At 35.5% G+C, this 18,840-nt stretch overlaps 2 protein-coding genes and 1 pseudogene across 2 annotated transcripts; all 3 read right to left on the reverse strand.

Annotated features, from left to right (window-relative positions):
• Positions 1-361: 361 nt before the first annotated feature.
• Positions 362-4,120, reverse strand: LOC120137936 (annotated as a pseudogene).
• A 7,179-nt stretch (positions 4,121-11,299) lies between these two features.
• On the reverse strand, positions 11,300-13,459 carry LOC120137938 (root phototropism protein 3-like). Its single transcript, XM_039153572.1, has 2 exons — positions 12,556-13,459; positions 11,300-11,984 (listed from the first exon to the last, which is right to left on the reverse strand). The coding sequence occupies exons 1-2, from the start codon at positions 13,288-13,290 to the stop codon at positions 11,445-11,447; spliced, it is 1,275 nt and encodes a 424-aa protein (XP_039009503.1). The 5' UTR covers positions 13,291-13,459; the 3' UTR covers positions 11,300-11,444.
• Positions 13,460-14,411: 952 nt separating this feature from the next.
• On the reverse strand, positions 14,412-17,790 carry LOC120137937 (plastidic ATP/ADP-transporter-like). Its single transcript, XM_039153571.1, has 5 exons — positions 17,035-17,790; positions 15,809-16,063; positions 15,470-15,613; positions 15,019-15,366; positions 14,412-14,929 (listed from the first exon to the last, which is right to left on the reverse strand). Exons 1-5 carry the CDS (start codon positions 17,788-17,790, stop codon positions 14,570-14,572), a joined length of 1,863 nt encoding a protein of 620 aa, XP_039009502.1. The 3' UTR covers positions 14,412-14,569.
• Between the last annotated feature and the right edge of the window lie 1,050 nt (positions 17,791-18,840).

An 18,840-nucleotide genomic window follows, 5' to 3' on the forward strand; every position in this document is an offset into this window, starting at 1 on the left:
AGCCGGAAGGGTGGGTGGAGGCCGTTGCCCCCCCCACTGAAAATTTAAAATTTCACATACTTTAGATAATATGTTTTCGGTCTCTTGAAATTTTATAAATTCATCATTTTTAAAATTTTAAAAGTTCATATCCCTAGCATAAAATCATGTGTTCGTCTCTAATTATCCATGAGATATATTGGTAACATGATAGGTTGCATATTCAGTAACATTTTAAGATCTGGGTACAGTTTGCAGAAATACTGTGCTTTCATCAGTAACATGAAAAAGAATCGGAAGTATTATGTAAAAGATGTGATTCTTTTGGTAATACAGCTTCATGATTGCACCAGCCACCGGTGATCTTCATCATAAGAAAATCATGCTGCGAAAATGCAGATATTAAACAAAGATAAAGCCAACACGGAGTTCGGAGAATTGTTCTTGTTAATGATCAAAACATGCATGATGGAACCAAGCTTTTAGCCGTAATTTTAGATGCCAACATGTTGTACTTGGAAAACAAACATGAAATTATTACCTACATTCACACATGCTTAGCAAGCACATCTTCTGTCAGTAATGTTGACAAGGAATTGAACTATTCTTCATCATCGTCCCCTAGCTTATTCGAGGTACTCCGATTAACATCAGAGGCGAGCTCAGCTTCTAATGGCTTCGAAGACAACCTCTCGTAAGCTCTTGATCCCGCAGGAAGAAGCCTACGTTGCCTGAAGGTGAGAATCTGGCTAAGCTGATCATATTTCCACCTTTGCTGACAGTAGACAACAGCTGCAAGCAAAACTGCGGTGACGGGAATGGCAACATCCCCGAAATTCGAGAAGAAGTCCATTGTAGGATTCACAAACTCGTACTCCTCTGCAAAGTATGGATTCGGAACTGGAGCTCTCATGTAGTCATAGAAATGAGGGAGGAGTCTGACCACCGTAATCCCGATAAAATATAGTTTCCGGAGAGGTTTACAATCGATTTGACACATTAAGTTACCAATGACTTGAGGGAGCAAGAAGAAATCTTGAACAAGGCCGATATACTCCTCTAGTTCGATTTCCCATTGCCGTAGCGTTTGGGAGTTACCCCTTGAATCTATGAACTTATCCGTTTGAAATGGTATCTGTTTGGTGTTAACAGTATGAATGATCAGCACAATTATGTACCCAATGACATGTATGATAACGGTTGCGATAAGTACCCGCTTCTCACTCGGGACACGATGTGATTCAAGCGGGGATCCTGAAAGTAATCTGATACGAGATTTCCACACCTTCTGACAGAGCCTCAGTGTCAAAAGGAACATCACCAGCACAAGAAGCTTCACCGTGTAATCAATCAAACTCAGCCACCGACTCTTCTCGAGATCATAAGATTGCATTGCATAAGAATCGGAAGCCTCTCTCTTGAAGAGAGCTTCGGCACCAGTAATAAGAGGAAGACTGTACCCAAAGGCTTGGACACCAAGCATGACAAGGGAAATAAAAGGAGAGGAATCAACATCCTGCTTGAGGTAAAACAGCTGACTGGAAATGCAAGCAATAGCAAATGAAAGAGTCAAAACACAGAGGATTCCCTCAACTCCCCGGCGAGAGAGAATATCTTCCCTTTGCTTCCTGTACATAATCGGAAGAGTTTGAAGCTTAATCATCCCAAAATATAATGGATCATCTTCAGTTCTCTGACTGGATATGGAAATTCTTGCAGTTGGATTGACCAACCACCGAGCTGTCGTTGGTGGGTAAGACACTATGACTTCGATTAAGCAATCCAACCCTGATTCTAGATCCACGGTTTGAGATAAGATCGTCCATGAAGCTCGAACATCCCTGCAGCCAACAAGATACATCCGTCCAAAATGTGGATCATAAAGACCCTCCAGAAAAAGAACAGAAAAATTGCTATAATCTTTCCCCATGATTGTTAGTTGCGCTGATACATTCAAAAGGAGCTGTTTCTCGGTGTATTCAGCTTTAGCGTGGTAAGGTGCCTCTTCCTCTGCGGTGGTCACATTTCTTGAATACCAATTGCGCCCGAACAAAGGACCAAGGGAGAAAATATCCAACTGAATATCAACTCTTGGACGATGAGAATTTGAAAACGGATCAGGGACAGAAGAGATTTCAAGGGTCAGATCTTCTGCGAGAAAAGAAAGGCTGGATAAAAAGTCCTCGGTATCGTCAAGTTTCGGAAATTGCAGCAACGATTTCTTGACGAGAGTTCCAAAACTGAAAGGCTCATTTTTCTCTAGGATCGCACCAGCTGATCGGATTTTTGAGTAACCATAATAAGGATGTGATATTCTGAAATAATTCCACAACTCTGTCGGCCTCGCTAACCTTTCAAAAGATAAAGGGAAGTACTTATTACTTCTATCAATACTCGAAATACTCCCAAAGATTATGCTTCGCTGCTTTAAGGAGAACAACAGAGGAACATACAAACATATACGCGAGTTACAGCTACTCCCGTCTGCATCTACTATGCCAAGACAACCAACCATGCAAAGCTGCCCACTAGAAGAATTCCAGATTCCTTCAGCAGCTAGAGTCAGGTTGCTAAGTCCAGACCTCCTCCATTGCACTCTATACTGATCCTCCGATGCAGGAGCAGCCCAAAAAACTGCAGCAACTCTGGCGACACTATCATTTCGATGCCCATTAGTTGGCTTGCAACTGACATCTTGCATGTAAAGTACGACATCCTTGAAGCTGCCATTTGTAGCCTTAATCTCTTTATCGGACACAAAAGGACCCAGCTTACTACAGTAGTCGTCAGTGCCATTGCATTTCCAGTTTGGCACAACAGTGAAAGCTCCACTATTAGTAACTTGCTCTAGAATTGCACAGAAGCTATCTCCTTTGTAGACGTTGATGCCGGAATTCATCACATTATCCCGATACGGATAAGGATCACATGCCTTGGATACAATCTCGTTAGAGCCAAATTCATATTTCGTCGACTTGAGCATCTGGGCCAAAATATGGACTTGATCAAAGTACTTAGCATTTGATTTCGGATTTAAACTTTTCAACTCCCCTCGTATTACCCTATTTGTCAAAGTATGTGTCAATGGGTAATGAAGCACAAGCAATATCTGATCATCTTGCAAAAGAGGCACCTGTTTTTCGTTTTGACAGAGTCCTTCAGCCATTCCCATGGTGTGTTCATGTCAGACTCCCGAGACGGCAACATCGCGCTCCCCAACAAACACAACACTCTTTCCCCACCACCCTGTTTGGTTTCAGTGTAAATCCCTTCGAACGAAATAGCAAGCTGAGTATGAGCAGGCCATATCTGAAACCGAGGACTACCCTGGTACGGCCTCTCCGCAAACGAAGTATCCAGTGTTATCCCCAGCATCAAAATCCCACTGACACTCACAGACTTCTTAGTCCGATGTTCGTTATCAACATTTGTGATCCAGAAAGAAGATATGTTCGAGGGAGCCTGCGACAACTTCTCAGGTATACCTCTATCATCAAATGGCATAATGGGAGCATCACCGAAATCCTGCCGCCAATCCCCATACCCGAAATTGAGCTCCTCTTTTATATCAGCTATCCTATTATCTCCAGCTTTGAATTCAGAAGCAGATGATAAAACCGATTTACAATGTTTCTTTACCTCATCGATTCTTTCATAATTGTGTTCCATTTCAACAGAAGATTCCTTTTTATACTCAAATTCCACTTCTGGAACATAATTTGTTAACCCTAAGATAAACATCTCACACATTAAACAAACAACAGCAGCCAGGCATACACTCCTCATTGTTCCAAATTTTCAATATTTCTCAGCTAAAAACCACTAAAAATTGAGACCCAATTTCAGAAAGAAGAAAAGAAAAACTACCAAAACTGCAGCTTTGCTACTTTCCCATGAAAAACTGAAACTTTAGTGATTACATGAGGAGCATTTGATCTAAAGGAAGAGCATCAGATCAAAGCTTGTGGATTGATGGGTGGTTTTGCAAATCTAACAAAGAAAGGTTGGTAGAAGAAAAACAAACCTGAAATTATGGTAGAGCCTGTTAAAGCTGTTGCAAAGATTTCTGGGAACTTCAGTTGGATCTAAGAGTATGCTTAAAATGAAAGTCTTGGAAAGTAGTTGTGGAGCGTAACAGGTCAACCTCTATTTCTGTTTGTCTTTTTTCCTTTTAATTATTTAATTAATTTCACCCTAATTTATTGTCTGTTTTTTCCTTTTAATCAATTTAACCCTAATGTAATTAGGCTGTAAATGAACTGAACGTTCATAGAACCGTTCATGAATCGTGCGGCGGGAAGTTTGTTTATGTACGTTTATTTATTAAATGAACGAACATGAACAAAATTTTGTGTTCGTTTAATTAAATGAACGAACATGAACATAGGTCTCGTTCGTTCATTTACGTTCGTGAATGTTCGGTTATGTTCGTTCGGTTATGTTCGATTATGTTCGTTCGGTTATGTTCGTTTATGTTCATTCATTTATTTTTAACCTAATCTTCTTAAATCAATTTTGGTGACCAATTTATAAGTATCTTAAAAATATTAATTAATCTGATATTCTGATGACCAACTCCATAATTAACCCAATTTTATTTGAAGATTAAATTCAATATGTTAACGTGTGAGGTACCTCGCACTTATATTCATTTTCCCCATTTTTCCCCAAACCCTAGTGTTTATTGGAGAGTGGAGACAATCGCTGAAAGCTTCAAAACAAATTATATTATAGTGCAATCTGAATTTTTACAGGTCTGTTTTAATCTCTTTCTCTGTTTTATTTGGTTTAATAGTTGATATGTAAAGTTATTGCGAACATCTTCACATCTAAAACTCAATAAAACATTATACTTCTTACTAGAAATAGATGGGAAGATAAATGTAACAATCAGAAGTATATGAGCATCAGTAAAGAGAAAAATATATAGAATTTACCAGAAAACAAAACAAAGATTTCTATGCAATTTCTGAAAAAGAGTGTAATAGCGGAAGTAATGAGTTTTCCAGAAAGAACCTATTAATAAGTATAAAATACACTTTGACAATGAACTTTTGTTTTCGTAGTTCGTGTGTGAACTTTAGTTGTTGAGTAAACTTTAGGTACATTAAAATTTTGAATGGTAGTTTAACAATAATATCAGTTACGATATGTACCATCGAAGGGATTTCGGATCTATGTTATTGCCTTGTAGTCCAATTTGTACCGTTTGAAATCTTCATGCTGTTAAATTTTCTACTCTGCCAACGGAAAGATCTATTACGAACAAACCTCACTAAAGTCTGATATTGATGTCAAAAAACTTTTAGCCGGCGGATTTATTAGAATAACATAGTGGAAAATGATTGTTCATATGTAATCATAGATTACTCAGATAAATGTTATAGCGTTAAATTAAAGTCGTGTGAATCATTTAATATATTTAAAAGATCCATTGAAATATTTAATATCTTCAAACATTTTATCACTGCTAATAAACTCTTACGCTATTTATCATTGTAGATTTGGTTGATTTGCATTGTCGACTATTTTTCATGAAAGAACAATGGAAGGTAGGGTCTCCAACGTTTATGATTGTTTATATTCGTGTTCGTTTATGTTCGTTTATTTATTAAATGAACGAACATGAACAAGTTATATTCCTTAATAAACGAACATGAACAAAAAAAATTGTTCGTTTATGTTCGTGCTCGTTTACGTTCGTTTATTTATTAAATGAGCGAACATGAACATATCTCCGTTCGTGTGCGTTCGGTTCGTTTACAGGCCTAAATGTAATTGCTTCATTTTCCTTTGTTTTTTGTTTTTTTTTTTTGGGTAAATAAAGATAGAAACAGTCTTCAAGCCGTCATTGCACCGGCCATATCGTCTTGTAGGATCGGTAACACCTCCCTCAGAGCAACCGAAAATCGAATACACTCAGAATAGGACCTATCTGCTCGTTTCGCCATTGCATCGGCCAGCCGATTCCCATTCCGTTGAACATGTTGAAACCTCACCACCCAATCCTTTTGCAGCAATATGATGCAGTAGACTAAATCTGTATCCTCCATTCTGCAGCTGTTGCAATACCCCCGAGAAGTTCCATGCTATCCACCTCAACTATTACGTGTAAGCTCTCCATCTCCCATGCACATAACATTCCAGTAAAAACACCCAAAGCTGCAGCCACTCCCCCAAATGGTTTTGCAGCACACCTCCGCATGAAGTCAAACCAGACTCACGATTTCTAGCATCATCCGAGTTTATTTTCACCCAGCCCACTGGTAGACAGCTCCACACTCGTGGGCCCACATTAGCACGTCTGGAGTGACCTTGGTGGATCCGATTCATGTCCAAAGCTCGACAAGTAAGATCAACAAGCTGTCGACTCTTTACTAAAATAGGACGGGAGTCCTCACTCTGGTTATTGAAAGTAATCTCATTCCGATGCAACCAAATGTTTCAAACTATTGCTCCAAACATAACATCCCCCGTTCCGTAGAGATTACAAATTCCAACGCATCCCCCAGGTTCATTATAATCCATTCACCATAGACCACACCAGCACAGCCGAAGTGCAACCCCTCACTACATGATTGATATCTTCCACCGGTTCTCTACATATCGAGCAGCTGCTATCCGAAGCATAGCCTCTTCGCACACTTTCAGCAATCATCATCACCCGACCTTGTCCAACTAACCACAAAAACATTAGAATCATTTAAAGGCCACGAGTCCTGTTAATACTGATCCACAAAGGATGCTCATCACCAGTGGGTTCATTAACAATGCTCTCATACGCCGATTTAATAGTAAAACGCCTGTCATCTCGAAGACTCCATCCTACCTCATCGTTCTTAAATTGGTAACGGTCCTTTTTTAGCCGCTAAATTTAATTGAGAATTTATATATTTATTTTTATTTATAATTTCTTAAAATTTTAGTGATTTTAAAATTTATTTTTTAAAAAATACTCAAAATATTATTATATTTATAAAAAAAATTAATTTCTCTTAAATTATAAAAAAGCACCAAAATCCTTAAAATCCCTCAATCCTAACCTTAACCCGTCGTCACCGTCCTTTCTATTCACGGCTACCGCCGCCAACATAGTCCATGTCATCCTCCTAGTCATACGCCGTCGTAGTTGTTGTCGATTAGCTCTCAGAATCGTGATTTTCATCCTAGGGTTTGTAGGGTATAAAACGTTGATTTGTCATCGACCGGTCACGATTTCATAAGGGTTTTGGCCGACGAGGGAAGGTGTAGTCGTGTGGAGCTTTGTCGACGGCAAAAGGCGACGACTGGCGTGAGTTTAGAGGTTGAAATGAAGATTTTCAAAGTTTTAGGGTTATTTCAAAAAAAATTAAGCTTTTTTTAAAATATATCATTTTAATTTTTTATTTTAAATGAAAATTTTAAAATTATCAGATTGTGATATGTGTCACTTAATGGGAGAAATTAACATTGTTGATTGCTCAGGTACCTAAAGCGGTAACGTTTGTAACTTTAGGCACTGGAACGAGTAAAAAAATATTTTAGGCACATATTCGTGAAAAAGGCTATAGTTTGGGCACGTATTTTATATTTAAGCCTATTTACTTTTTATAAAATTTCATGTTATTTACAATTTTATTAATTTGAATAAATAATGTTTTATAAAAATTTTCCTTTTTACAGTTTTCTTATTTTTCATTTTTAACGATGCTTAAATTTTATAACTATTTTTATTTTTTAATGTCTTTTCGAGTTTTAAGTTTCATTGTTTTGGCTAGGGATGTGAAATCATATAATTATTCATATTTTAGTCGAATCCTGTCATGTCAAGTTAAATTGAATACATAACGTGTCAGACCAATTTGATGGTTCTACTTAGAACAGGTTGGGTCTGAGTTAAATCAATTCAGGTTGATTTGACATTAGATTTAGTTTGAGTTCAAATCAAGTTAATTTTAATTCAGATCGATGTCAACTCAGGTCAAAACGGCTCAAGTTCGAAACAGCTAAATATCAGGTTAATTCAGGTTTGGATGAACTTCAGTTTGATATCGTTCAGATCGGGTCACATCATTGATAGACAAAATTTAGGTCGGATCTTACCGGGTATGGATTGAGTTCAGGTCGGGTCATTTTTGGGTTAATTTTTTTTCATGAACGACAAATTGTAATTTGTAATTGTATATGTTTTGGAGTAAATTACAACAAAATATAAATAATTGTGGGTCAATTTTAATAAATATATAATTTTAAGGACTAAATTGAATAAACATGAAATTACAAACAATAATTTAAATAAATTAAACAACACGCAAGGATGAGGGATCAAATCGAAATAATTATAAAATGTTAAGCTGAAATTAACATAAAAATGGACAAAATTAAATCCATCTAAAAAGATGGTGAAAATGTTTAAAGGGTTTGGAGATTATGATATAATTTATAGAATTTGAAATGAAGTTTGTTATTTGATTTATTGTGTTTGAAGTAAATTATAAAAATATCAATAATCAATTTCATATACAAATATAATTTTAAGGATTAAATTGAACAAATATGAAATTACAAGTTAAGATTTAAATAAATTAAATACAAATAGGGATCAAATCGAAATAATTGTAACATGTGAAGATTAAATTAATATAAAAATGGACGAAATTGCATTCATTTCAAAAGTTGAAGAACAAAAGTTTATAAGGTTTTGGATTTTATAATATAATTTTAAGGAATGAATTGATTAAACATGAAATTAGAAACTATAATTTAACTATAATTTAAATAAATTAAACAACACTCAAGGATCAAATTAAAAGAACTATAATATATATATGTGCGTGTGTGATGAATGTTATGATACATATATATATATATATATAGAATGTACATTACATTCGTTATACTTATAATATATATATATATATATGTATATTAAATAAATATAAGTTCATTATATTAATTTAAGTCCATTTGTATTGCAAAGTATATAACTCAATACTTATAAAACTCATTTGTAAGCCCAATATACAATTAAGTGTGTATATATATATATATATATATATATATATAAGTACATATATATAAAGTATAAGTATATAAACTATATTGTATATATATAAAGTATATAAACTATGAAGTATATATACATAAATAAGTATAAAGTATAATATATAAGTATATGTATATATTAAAATAAATACAAGTCCATTTTATGAATATAAGCCCATTTGTATTACAAAATACATAACCCAATACTTATAAAATCCATTTGTAAGCCCAATATACAATTAAATATATATGTATATATATAAAAGTTCATTTTATTAATATAAGGTCATTTGTATTACAATATATATAACTCAATCTACTTATATATATATATATATAAAGGTATAAAGTATATAGTATATATATATAAAGTATATACATAAATATATATATATATATATAAGTATAGCATTAAACATAAGTGATTAAAATAAAATATTCTAAAATTAGCATTCACATTTAATTACTATAATTAGAATGTATACATGACTAAATTGCATTGAATTAAAAATTAAATAAATCAGCTGACCCTTATTCCCATATGTAATAGGGTAAGGGGAGGTAAGATAGGATTAAAATAAAATATTCTAAAATTAGCATTCACATTTAATTACTAGAATTAGAATGTATACATGACTAAATTGCATTGAATTAAAAATTAAATAAATTAGCTGACCCTTATTCTCATATGTAATAGGGTAAGGGGGAGGTAAGATAGTAGGCTGCCCCTAACGCCAGGTTGAGAGCAGCTTCCGTGGGAGACCTCCATATATGAAATGCCCTCCGTGGGACTCGATCCCACGACCTCAAAGTTAAGAACCTTGTGCTTCACCAACTGAGCTGGATGGTCATTTCTGAATTAAAAATTAAATAAGAGATTTACAATTAAAACATTACTGAAGTGAACAAAATAAAAAAAAACAAATAACAAAACAGAAAATCATTGATTGTTGGAGGAGTGTGAGCTTAATTAACCCAAAACATTTTATTGGACACTAAAACCGATCCCACCAATTATCACTTCTAAATTCCAAAAAAAAAAAATCCCTCCAAAAAAAATATTTCTTTTAATCAATTTTCCTTCCAAAAATTAATTTTCCCTCCAAAAAAAACCATATTTCTTTTAAAATTTTAAATATTTATCTTTTATATATATATTAAATTTATCTTTTATATATATTTTAAAATTTTAAATTAAATTATATTTAAATTATTAATTAACTACTACATAAAAAAATAAATTAAACTTGTAAATATTTAAATTAATTTTATATAATATAATAAAATCATGTTTAATAAATACATTATTTAATAAAATTAAATAATTTATTATTATTGAGATTTATAATATAATGATTATAATTAATATAAAAAGTAAATTTATTAATTTAATTATCATAATTAACAATTTTTTTTATCTTTTAAAATGTAATGATATTAATTATCATAGTTTATTATAAATTTAAAATCTCTCAACTTAATCAATTGTAAATTATAAATTAGGTAAATATCATATCAGTTCAATAACAAGTCAGATCATTTATAGGTTGAGTCAGTTACATATCAGGTTCATAATAGGTCATGCTGATAACATGTCGGATAATATTAATTATTTACCAGATTAATCTCGTGTTCAGGTTCATTTCAGTTAGATAGAGGTCGGGTTCGGTCATCATATTATCAGTTCAATTTGGGTTCAAGTCATTCTCAGATCTGGTGCAGGTCGGGTCCAGATCCATAATTTCCAAATTCACATTGGGTTCAATTAAACACCAGTTCGGACTCAAGTCGATTTCGGATCACCACCTATCATATCACAAATAATTTTAACTTGAATCAATTTCAATAAATTTTAGAAGTCAAGATCAACTTTTTACATCCCTAGTTTTGACTGCGAGTAAGATTGGCAAAACCCAATTCACTTCTCGAATTTTGAATTTATGTTTGTTGTTTAATTTTTTTTTATTAAGATAAGATGATTACAAGGTAATATTTGTTATAAATACTCTTATTCATTTGATAATTAACACCCAGTCATCTTACTGCAGCCGTTAGTGCTCGAACCCATGACCTCTTAAAAAACAACAATTCTTTTAACTACTAAAATAAATTAGTCTGTGCATGTTTGTTGCTTAAGTTTAGAGACATATTATTAGTGAGTTGTTATTTTTATTTAGTTTAAATTATGAATATTACTCAATAATTGATTGTACATGATACAAAGTTTAGATGATAAAACAATGGAAATAAATATTGCATGATACGTGAACTAGGAATCATACAAATACATTTATTATGATACAAATCTTATTATTGTTAATTACATTATTTCCTACCTTAATTCGAACGGTCCATCAACATGAAACAGAGAAAATGAACATACACACATATCAAATTGAGCTGCAAATCAATCAGGAAATCCCCATGCAAATAAGCAAAATTCAAGACATGGAATTTCTCCACTTGGAAACAGCCCTACCTCGAACAGGCTTCGGTTTGACATCGATCGGCGTTTGCCGTCCGAAGTTGGCCTCCCGGTCCTCTTCAATCCGCTCGAAAACGCTGACGCTGCTCTTGAGCGAAGGCATAATCCCCAGCTTCCTCCACCTGAAAAACCCCTTCTTCTTGTCCATCAATTTCTCCATTTGCATCTGCATCGCCACGCACTGGCTCTGCACCCTCACCACCTCTTCTTTCAGCTTCTTTATCTCCATCTGTTGCGCGTTGATCTCTCGCTTCGACGGGCACCGAACCGGGGGTTCGACTCCGGCCTTGTTCGGACTCCGCATTCCGCTGAACGATCCGCTCCAGTCGACGTGCCGGTTGAGCCTGGTGTGCTCGGAGAACAGCACTTGAATCACGGCTCGAACGGGCAGGCGTTCGTTTTGAGCGGCGTGTAGGGACGCTTCTGGTGTGAGTTTCCGACAGTCTATCAATCTGCAAAGAACTTTCCTGTCTTGCTTCGACACACCCGGATGTGCCTGCAACAGTTGTCTTCTTAATTTAAACAAGATAAAAGCCACAACACACTGAAAGTGTCATAAAGATGGATCACGTTTAGGGATCTCAACCGTTGGAACGGGTTGGGTTTTCTACATTATAATGAGATAATATATTGTAAAATACTTTATCTAATTTGAATCTAAATTTTTAAATTAATATATTGATCTGATGAGATTGATTCAAGGGAAAATCACCGCCCCTTATTACATGTTAGGTTTCACGAGATTACAGGAACTCTGCAACCCAAAAATCTTTTTACTGGTGAGACCGACTACTCATCAACAAAGACAACCTAAAAATCTTTTCAAGGCCCCATATGTCCCTGCTCTTGTCTGGTTACTAATCTTGTCAAATCATTGACAAGGTCCCTGTAATATGTTTTTTTTAATTAATTCTTCTCCTTTTAGAAATGTTGGAATCTGAGGTGAAAAAATAGTTGAATTAAAACTCTGGGTCCAAAACGTGATATTAATATCTGAAGCTGATCTAATTAGTAACAATTAATGTTCGAAGTTGAAGTAGAAAGATTTCGAAATTATATGAACTTACTTTGAGATAAGTATCAATGGCGCGATACAGGCCATCGTCCATGGCTCGGGCATGGCTAGGAAGAGCAGCACCAAGCGCAATAAACCCATCCAAACTCAGATTAGCATCCAAAGCAGCTTCAGCTAAGTAGCAATCCACAAGCTTAGCTACTTTAACCACCGCAATGCCGCTTCTAGCGCCTTCGTCGAGGGCGGCGAATCTCTTAACCAACCTTATAACGAGCTCCACGTCCAACAGTGTGCCGCAAGTGTGACTAAACGAAGGAATCATGAGCTCTTTCAGGGAAGCTTGGTCAAGCTGCCATGAAATCCTTTTCTCCAGCTCTGCTCTGTACGAAGGCTCCACGCCGACCATGTTGGCCGTCCGGAGAAGGCGTAGGAGGAAGTTGCATGGGATGGAATCCCTCTCGGGTGGCAGAATTCCCACCAGGGTTTCCACAAAGAACCTCTTTTTCATCCACGAAGCCGTCACACTCTCTGTCGACGACACTTCGAGACTCGCTGTACCCTTTTTGGCATCGTCGCCGGATAGATCAGGTAACCATTTCGACGCATAATGCACGATGATCGAGCCAATTAAGTCAGGACGAACCCCCTTGGACTTAATCCCTGAGATGGTCTTCACAAAGTAGTCCATGTCAAGGATACATGCGTCGTCTAACCAGCACTCGGCTGTCGATTGATTCGGCTTTCCCGGGAAAGTGACGGATGATTCCTGTAAGGCTAGCTTACTCATCCTCAGCCTTAAAACAGAAGAGTGAATTAAGAGGAAACAGTTCTATGCTGTGCTTCAACTGGACAAGTTGGTTTCTGGGGGACTAGATAATGGTTTTTCGGGGGACCAAAAGGTAAAAAAGCGAAACTTGAGGGGCATGAGATTGAGGATTGATTTCATTTTGGTATGATGGGAGGCTAAGGTGATGATGATGGATAAGAAAGGTGAAGGGTAGAGACAAATTGCATAAATGCTAAAAATATTCCATAAGTGACAGTGAGGCACCACTTGAACTTATTCTCTGATTCACCCTAAGGAGAACAAAGATAATTAATATGAATACCTTAAGAGTGAAAGTGACCTTAAACTGATATCTCTTATCCTACAACAAGGTGTTTTGGGATGCAGCTGGATTGGTGTCGGTTCATCTATTCCCTATGTCTTCGTGACATCGAAGTCTGTACAAAATCCGAACACCGAACCTTCCTAGTTCTTACTATCCCCACTCTAAACCATACAATGAGCAATTTGTCTAGATAATCCGAAGGCCGACTGCTACGATTCAAACCTCGGATTTGTTGGATATCAGATGTCAAAACCAATACGAGTATTGCAGAATCATGAATGGTGGGGAAAGGTATAGTTCTGAATCAACCTTGTTTACCTATGAACATCAGACTGCATTAGATCTTATTTTCCCCAAGGAAAATTATCAAAGCAAGTTGAAGTGTAGGGCGAAAAACGAAGAACCTTGCCTTGAAATGTGCATGTGATATGATGAGAACGAATGAGACATACATATAAAGCCAAAGAACAGTGAACACGTGAACCTTAGCTTTTACTTGGTTGATTCTCGAAAAATTGAAACCTGCAACTCTGCGTATCGGATCGTCGAGCCCGATTAATCAATTTCAGACCTAAATCCTGCGTCTTCTTCTATATTACGTACGAAAATACATGAACATAACACATACATGAACCAAGTTTAACAAGGCAGGAATATAAAACTCATGGAAACTCACAGTACGGTCAAAAGATATGAAAATGGAGCATGTAGGTTTTAAAAGCATTTCCCAGAATTTAGATCAAAAAAGGGTTTCAATTTATGTGAATCCAAATGAAATTCTACAATATACAGCAATGGAAATGGACTTGTAACGAAGTCGAGCAATTTTGTTTTCAGATAATGTTCTTTGTATGGATAAAAATAAATTCTAGAGCCAACAGTCACCTAGCACTGCTTCTTATCAGCTTCTTATTCTTCCTGTTGGGTAACAAATGGAAGAAAGTTTTTCTTTTTCTAGACACTGCTTGGGGTTGATGTTTCCGATGAACTTTCAGTTGAGTCACCTGCAGCTGCGTTTAACGAAGAACTGCTTGCAAGAGAGCCGTTTCCGCTTTCAGACAAGACCGGGATCTTAACAGCTGCTCTTTCCATCTCCTTCTCGAGTTCTTCTTCCCTGCGCAATGCTGTGAATTGGGTATCCAAAGACCTGGCAGCTCCTAGCCATGCAAGAACAATCACCAGAAGTATTCCTCCGAGGTATGGGGTTGAATTCGCAAGTGATCCAAAGGTCAAGATCATAAACTGTTGAATCAGAGCACCTCCTGATTTCCCCAGTGGATTGCATACAACATCGATGGCAGCCTTTCCTTTAACCTAAAGAAAATATCACACACATTCTAAGTTAACGACCAGAAGTTGCCCGGAAAAATCATAAGTTCAAATTGTCGATAAAGATTTCAAACCTTGGTGTCCTCATCCAAAGGAATATAAGCCATTTCTTTGCAAGGATCGAATAAACTGTACTTTGCACTCTTGCTGAAAATATTTTGCATGGCACCCACATATACAGCCGCAAGAAGAGGAGTCATGCCAAACTGTGTAAGAGTTGGTGCGAGAGGACCACCAAATAATATCAAGGAGAAGAAACCAACTCCAGTTAGAAGCAGGACAGTGGGTGTTATGCTGGCCGCAACTCCCCATCCGTATTGGTTAAAAATAAATTGACTTAGTAGCATCATAGTGAATGTCGCAATTCCAGTGGCAGTTGAGAAGTCACCCATGAAAGAGGAGTATTCATTTGGACTTGGAAACTGCAATATGGAGGGAGAGTCGTTAGTAACTAAACAAGTTACAATATATATATATAGAAAGAGAGCGAAAGCTGAATACAGGAGAACAACCAAAGAATTTTACCTGAGCTTTAAGCTTCGATTTCCAAGTAACTTCAACAAGGTTGATGCTAATACCATATGCAACCACCAAAGTAGCAAGATCCCTAATGTACCTTGAAGACACCAAGAATTTCAAGCTCTCCATTGTTCCCATCTTAGGCTTTTCCTGCAGACCGACCGACAATAAAAGGAAATGAGGCTTCATATGTGTTTCGACAATATCACTTTAAATGCATATACAGCTTAAGCATGGTGAAAAGTTTTTCTTCTAAACTCGTAATATCTCAGCAACTCAAATTATTCAAACGAACATTTGGAATCAAATATGACAAACAAGAAAAATAACTCAAAAATGGATTACCTTCTTCTTCTTGCTGCGTGTGGGAAGAGGAACAAACTTATTCACCCACCAGTACAAGAAACAGATGGTAAGCCCCATCAGCACCACAATGCTCATCATTCCCTTCAAGGAGACAGCCCAACCATCAACACCGGTACCCAAATTTTGCCTCAGAGTAGAAAAGTACTTGACAGTTCGACCAGAGAAAATGAGAGCTATATTGGCACCTAGACCGAATAGAGGATAGAATCTTTTTGCTTCGTCTACAGTAGTTATCTAAGCAAGAAAATGCAACATTCGGTAAATACAGCTTTAATTCTTAAAATCAGGCGAAGAATTCAGAAATGCAATTTAACAGAAAGGTAGACAAAATTCACCAAAAGAAAGAACAGAAATACAGTTGCCACTTAACATTCAGTAAAGCAAATGCCACAATCACAAATACTTGAATTCTGCATAAATGGCCAAATACAAGGCACAAATTCAAAAAAGACATTGAGATTTCAGAATTTTTAAAGTCATATTCGACTATCTTCTTGTTTACCCTTCTCTTTTGCTTCAGCATGCATGCACCATGGAAGCTGAAAGAGAGACGTTCATGTTACATCTAGAAATACAAGACACATGAAATTTCATCTAAGTTGTATTTTTTCCTAGTACCTCATGGATTTGATATCCAGTAAAATTTTCAAGTCAAAGAATAATTTTACTCAAGGAATCAGTTATGGTGAAAGAACTTGAATTTGAAGAGGAAAACAATATCACCCTTTTCTTGTCCGAATCGGTAGGCAAAAGTTACATAGCATAATGGCATTCATGAAATGTAGAACTTTAACTTCCATCTCATCAAGAGTAAGGAGATTTATAAAACAACTTTCAGAAGACTTGTGGATGTCTAAATGAAATGCAATTAGAACTAAAGGACTTGAACAAAATCTTAGAAGCAAATGTATCATCAAACACGCTAACTAGTTCTCAAATATGGAAATCAACCAGAACTAATCAAAAGAAGCAAAATCATTGAAGATGCTAACTAGTTCTGAAGCAAGCAACTACATGAATATATTAACTAATGAGATTTGCATGTTAGGTGATACAAGACAATTCTAAAGCCTATCAGATTCACAAATTTTAATTAAAACCCACTAATTTCTGGAACAAAATCAATATATATAAAACCAACATGCTTATACAATCATGGGGATAAATAACATCCAAAATTCAATTCCATAAGATAACGTATTCACCTGATTGGCAAACCCCCAAAACAGAACAGAAATGACCACACTGCCCCAAAGTTCAGCCATGACATAGAACAAACAGAAACTCCAAATCCTCAGAATTGCAAGAGGGCCAAGGAATCTGGGACCAAGAACTGCAAGAAGCTTATCAGCAAGTGCCTCAGGGTGGATGTAATTGCTGAGGGGATACAACAGGAATCCAAATGCACCAAAAAAGGCTATGAAGGGAACAATAACAGTGTAGAAAAGAGCCTTCTTTGGCAACACATCAGCCAACTTGGTGTACAACAGCATGAACCCAACAGCCATAGGCAAATTAACCCATGTCTTCAAGAATGGTATAATCTCAGCACTGCTTCCTTTAGCAGTCACCACCAACACATCCTTTGTGTCCCTAAGGATTGTGTAATTGAAAAGGATGCAAAAGAACATTAAACCGAGTGGGATAATCTTCTTGAGAGTCACAAGCTCGATACCCAAGAACTTTGGCGGCTGAGTTTCACCATACAAAGGCTGCCCATCAGCTGCAGCAGCAGCAGCCTCAGCCTTGCAAATAAAGCTCTTCCCTTTTGGGGATAAACCATTTGGTTTGGCTACAACGCTTCGAACTCTTTTATAAGATAGAGATAACCCATTGAGGCCTAAGGGTTTTGTGGCAAAAAGCCTCTGCTTTAAGCCTTGTGACGGGTTCAAGAGGCTTCTGATTCTGGTTGCGTTTGGTGGCAGTGAAAGAAGCCCTCTTGTTTGTAGAACAGCTTCCATGTCTCTCTTATGGTTCCTTCAAAAGAATTGAGAAATCGAATCTCCAAAAAAGATTTGAACTTTTCTCAGAACATAAGATAAACACAGAAGGAAATTGTAAATGGGGAGAAGAATGAAGATAAAGAGATGGAGAAGGAGATTGCTTTCTCAAAAGAATAAAACCAAACCCAAAGAATTTTTTTAAAAAAATTATAACTTTTTCAATCAAAGTTTAAGGAAGGAGAAAGATTAAATAGAGTTCAAATAAGAACAAAAGAACTTGCAGATTAGAAGAAACAGATGGAGAGTGATGTTCTGATTATATGAGAAATTGTGATAAATAATCTTAGGGTAAATTACTTGAATCATCACTGTATTTTGTTTTATTTTTTATTTTACTTATTGTACTCTAAATTCCTTTAATTTTCTCACTAATCTTAACATAATTAGTTTTTTTTGTCAGTCGATCGTTTTTCACTTAACGAAATTATAAATGAGTTGTTATATTAATAAAAAATAATTTTATTTTAATATCGTTAAATATTTAACGAACTAAAAATATTAATTATATTAAATTCAATAAAAAAATTTAACAGATTTAAACTACAATTAGTGAAATAGAAAATAAAGAAAAGTACAATTGCCGTTTCCCCAGCCCAGCTTCCCAGGATTTGACCACCTTGCCATTTTTTTATTAAAAATATCCGTTTGGTTTATATGGAAATTTTGAGATATTTTCCACTTTTCTGACGTCATAAAAATTTGGCTTTAATATAAATCAATTCTTAATTTTTTTAAATAACTTTTATTTTTTTTATTTTAGAGTTTAAATAAAAAAATTATTTTAAAAAAAAAATTAATTGATTTTTTTTCAAATTATTTTTATACATAAATTGATATATCAATATTGTCAACCATTATATCAATATAATAGTGATCAATAAACTTTTCATTTGATATTATATGATCAGATAAATATTATTTTTTAAAGAAAAAGGACATTGGAATCAAAAATAAAAATCAAACGTGGCGAGTTTCTTTCTTTTAAGCTTAATAAACTTCAAAATGAAC

This window comes from Hibiscus syriacus, unplaced genomic scaffold (genome assembly GCF_006381635.1).
Source record: "Hibiscus syriacus cultivar Baekdansim isolate YM2019G1 unplaced genomic scaffold, ASM638163v2 tig00110676_pilon, whole genome shotgun sequence".
In the NCBI taxonomy this organism is placed as follows: domain Eukaryota; kingdom Viridiplantae; phylum Streptophyta; class Magnoliopsida; order Malvales; family Malvaceae; genus Hibiscus; species Hibiscus syriacus.

What these genes read in the sequence shown, in the direction of transcription:
- LOC120137937 (XM_039153571.1), bottom strand. Translation starts at nt 17,790, where the DNA reads ATGGAAGCTGTTCTACAAACAAGAGGGCTTCTTTCACTGCCACCAAAC. An exon ending in TTTGGGGGTTTGCCAATCAG is followed by an intron (nt 16,064 to 17,034) that starts GTGAATACGTTA and finishes TTTCTTGCTTAG; the next exon opens with ATAACTACTGTAGACGAAGC. An exon ending in CTTTGGATGAGGACACCAAG is followed by an intron (nt 14,930 to 15,018) that starts GTTTGAAATCTT and finishes TATTTTCTTTAG; the next exon opens with GTTAAAGGAAAGGCTGCCAT.
- LOC120137938 (XM_039153572.1), bottom strand. Translation starts at nt 13,290, where the DNA reads ATGAGTAAGCTAGCCTTACAGGAATCATCCGTCACTTTCCCGGGAAAG. An exon ending in CCATTGATACTTATCTCAAA is followed by an intron (nt 11,985 to 12,555) that starts GTAAGTTCATAT and finishes CAACTGTTGCAG; the next exon opens with GCACATCCGGGTGTGTCGAA.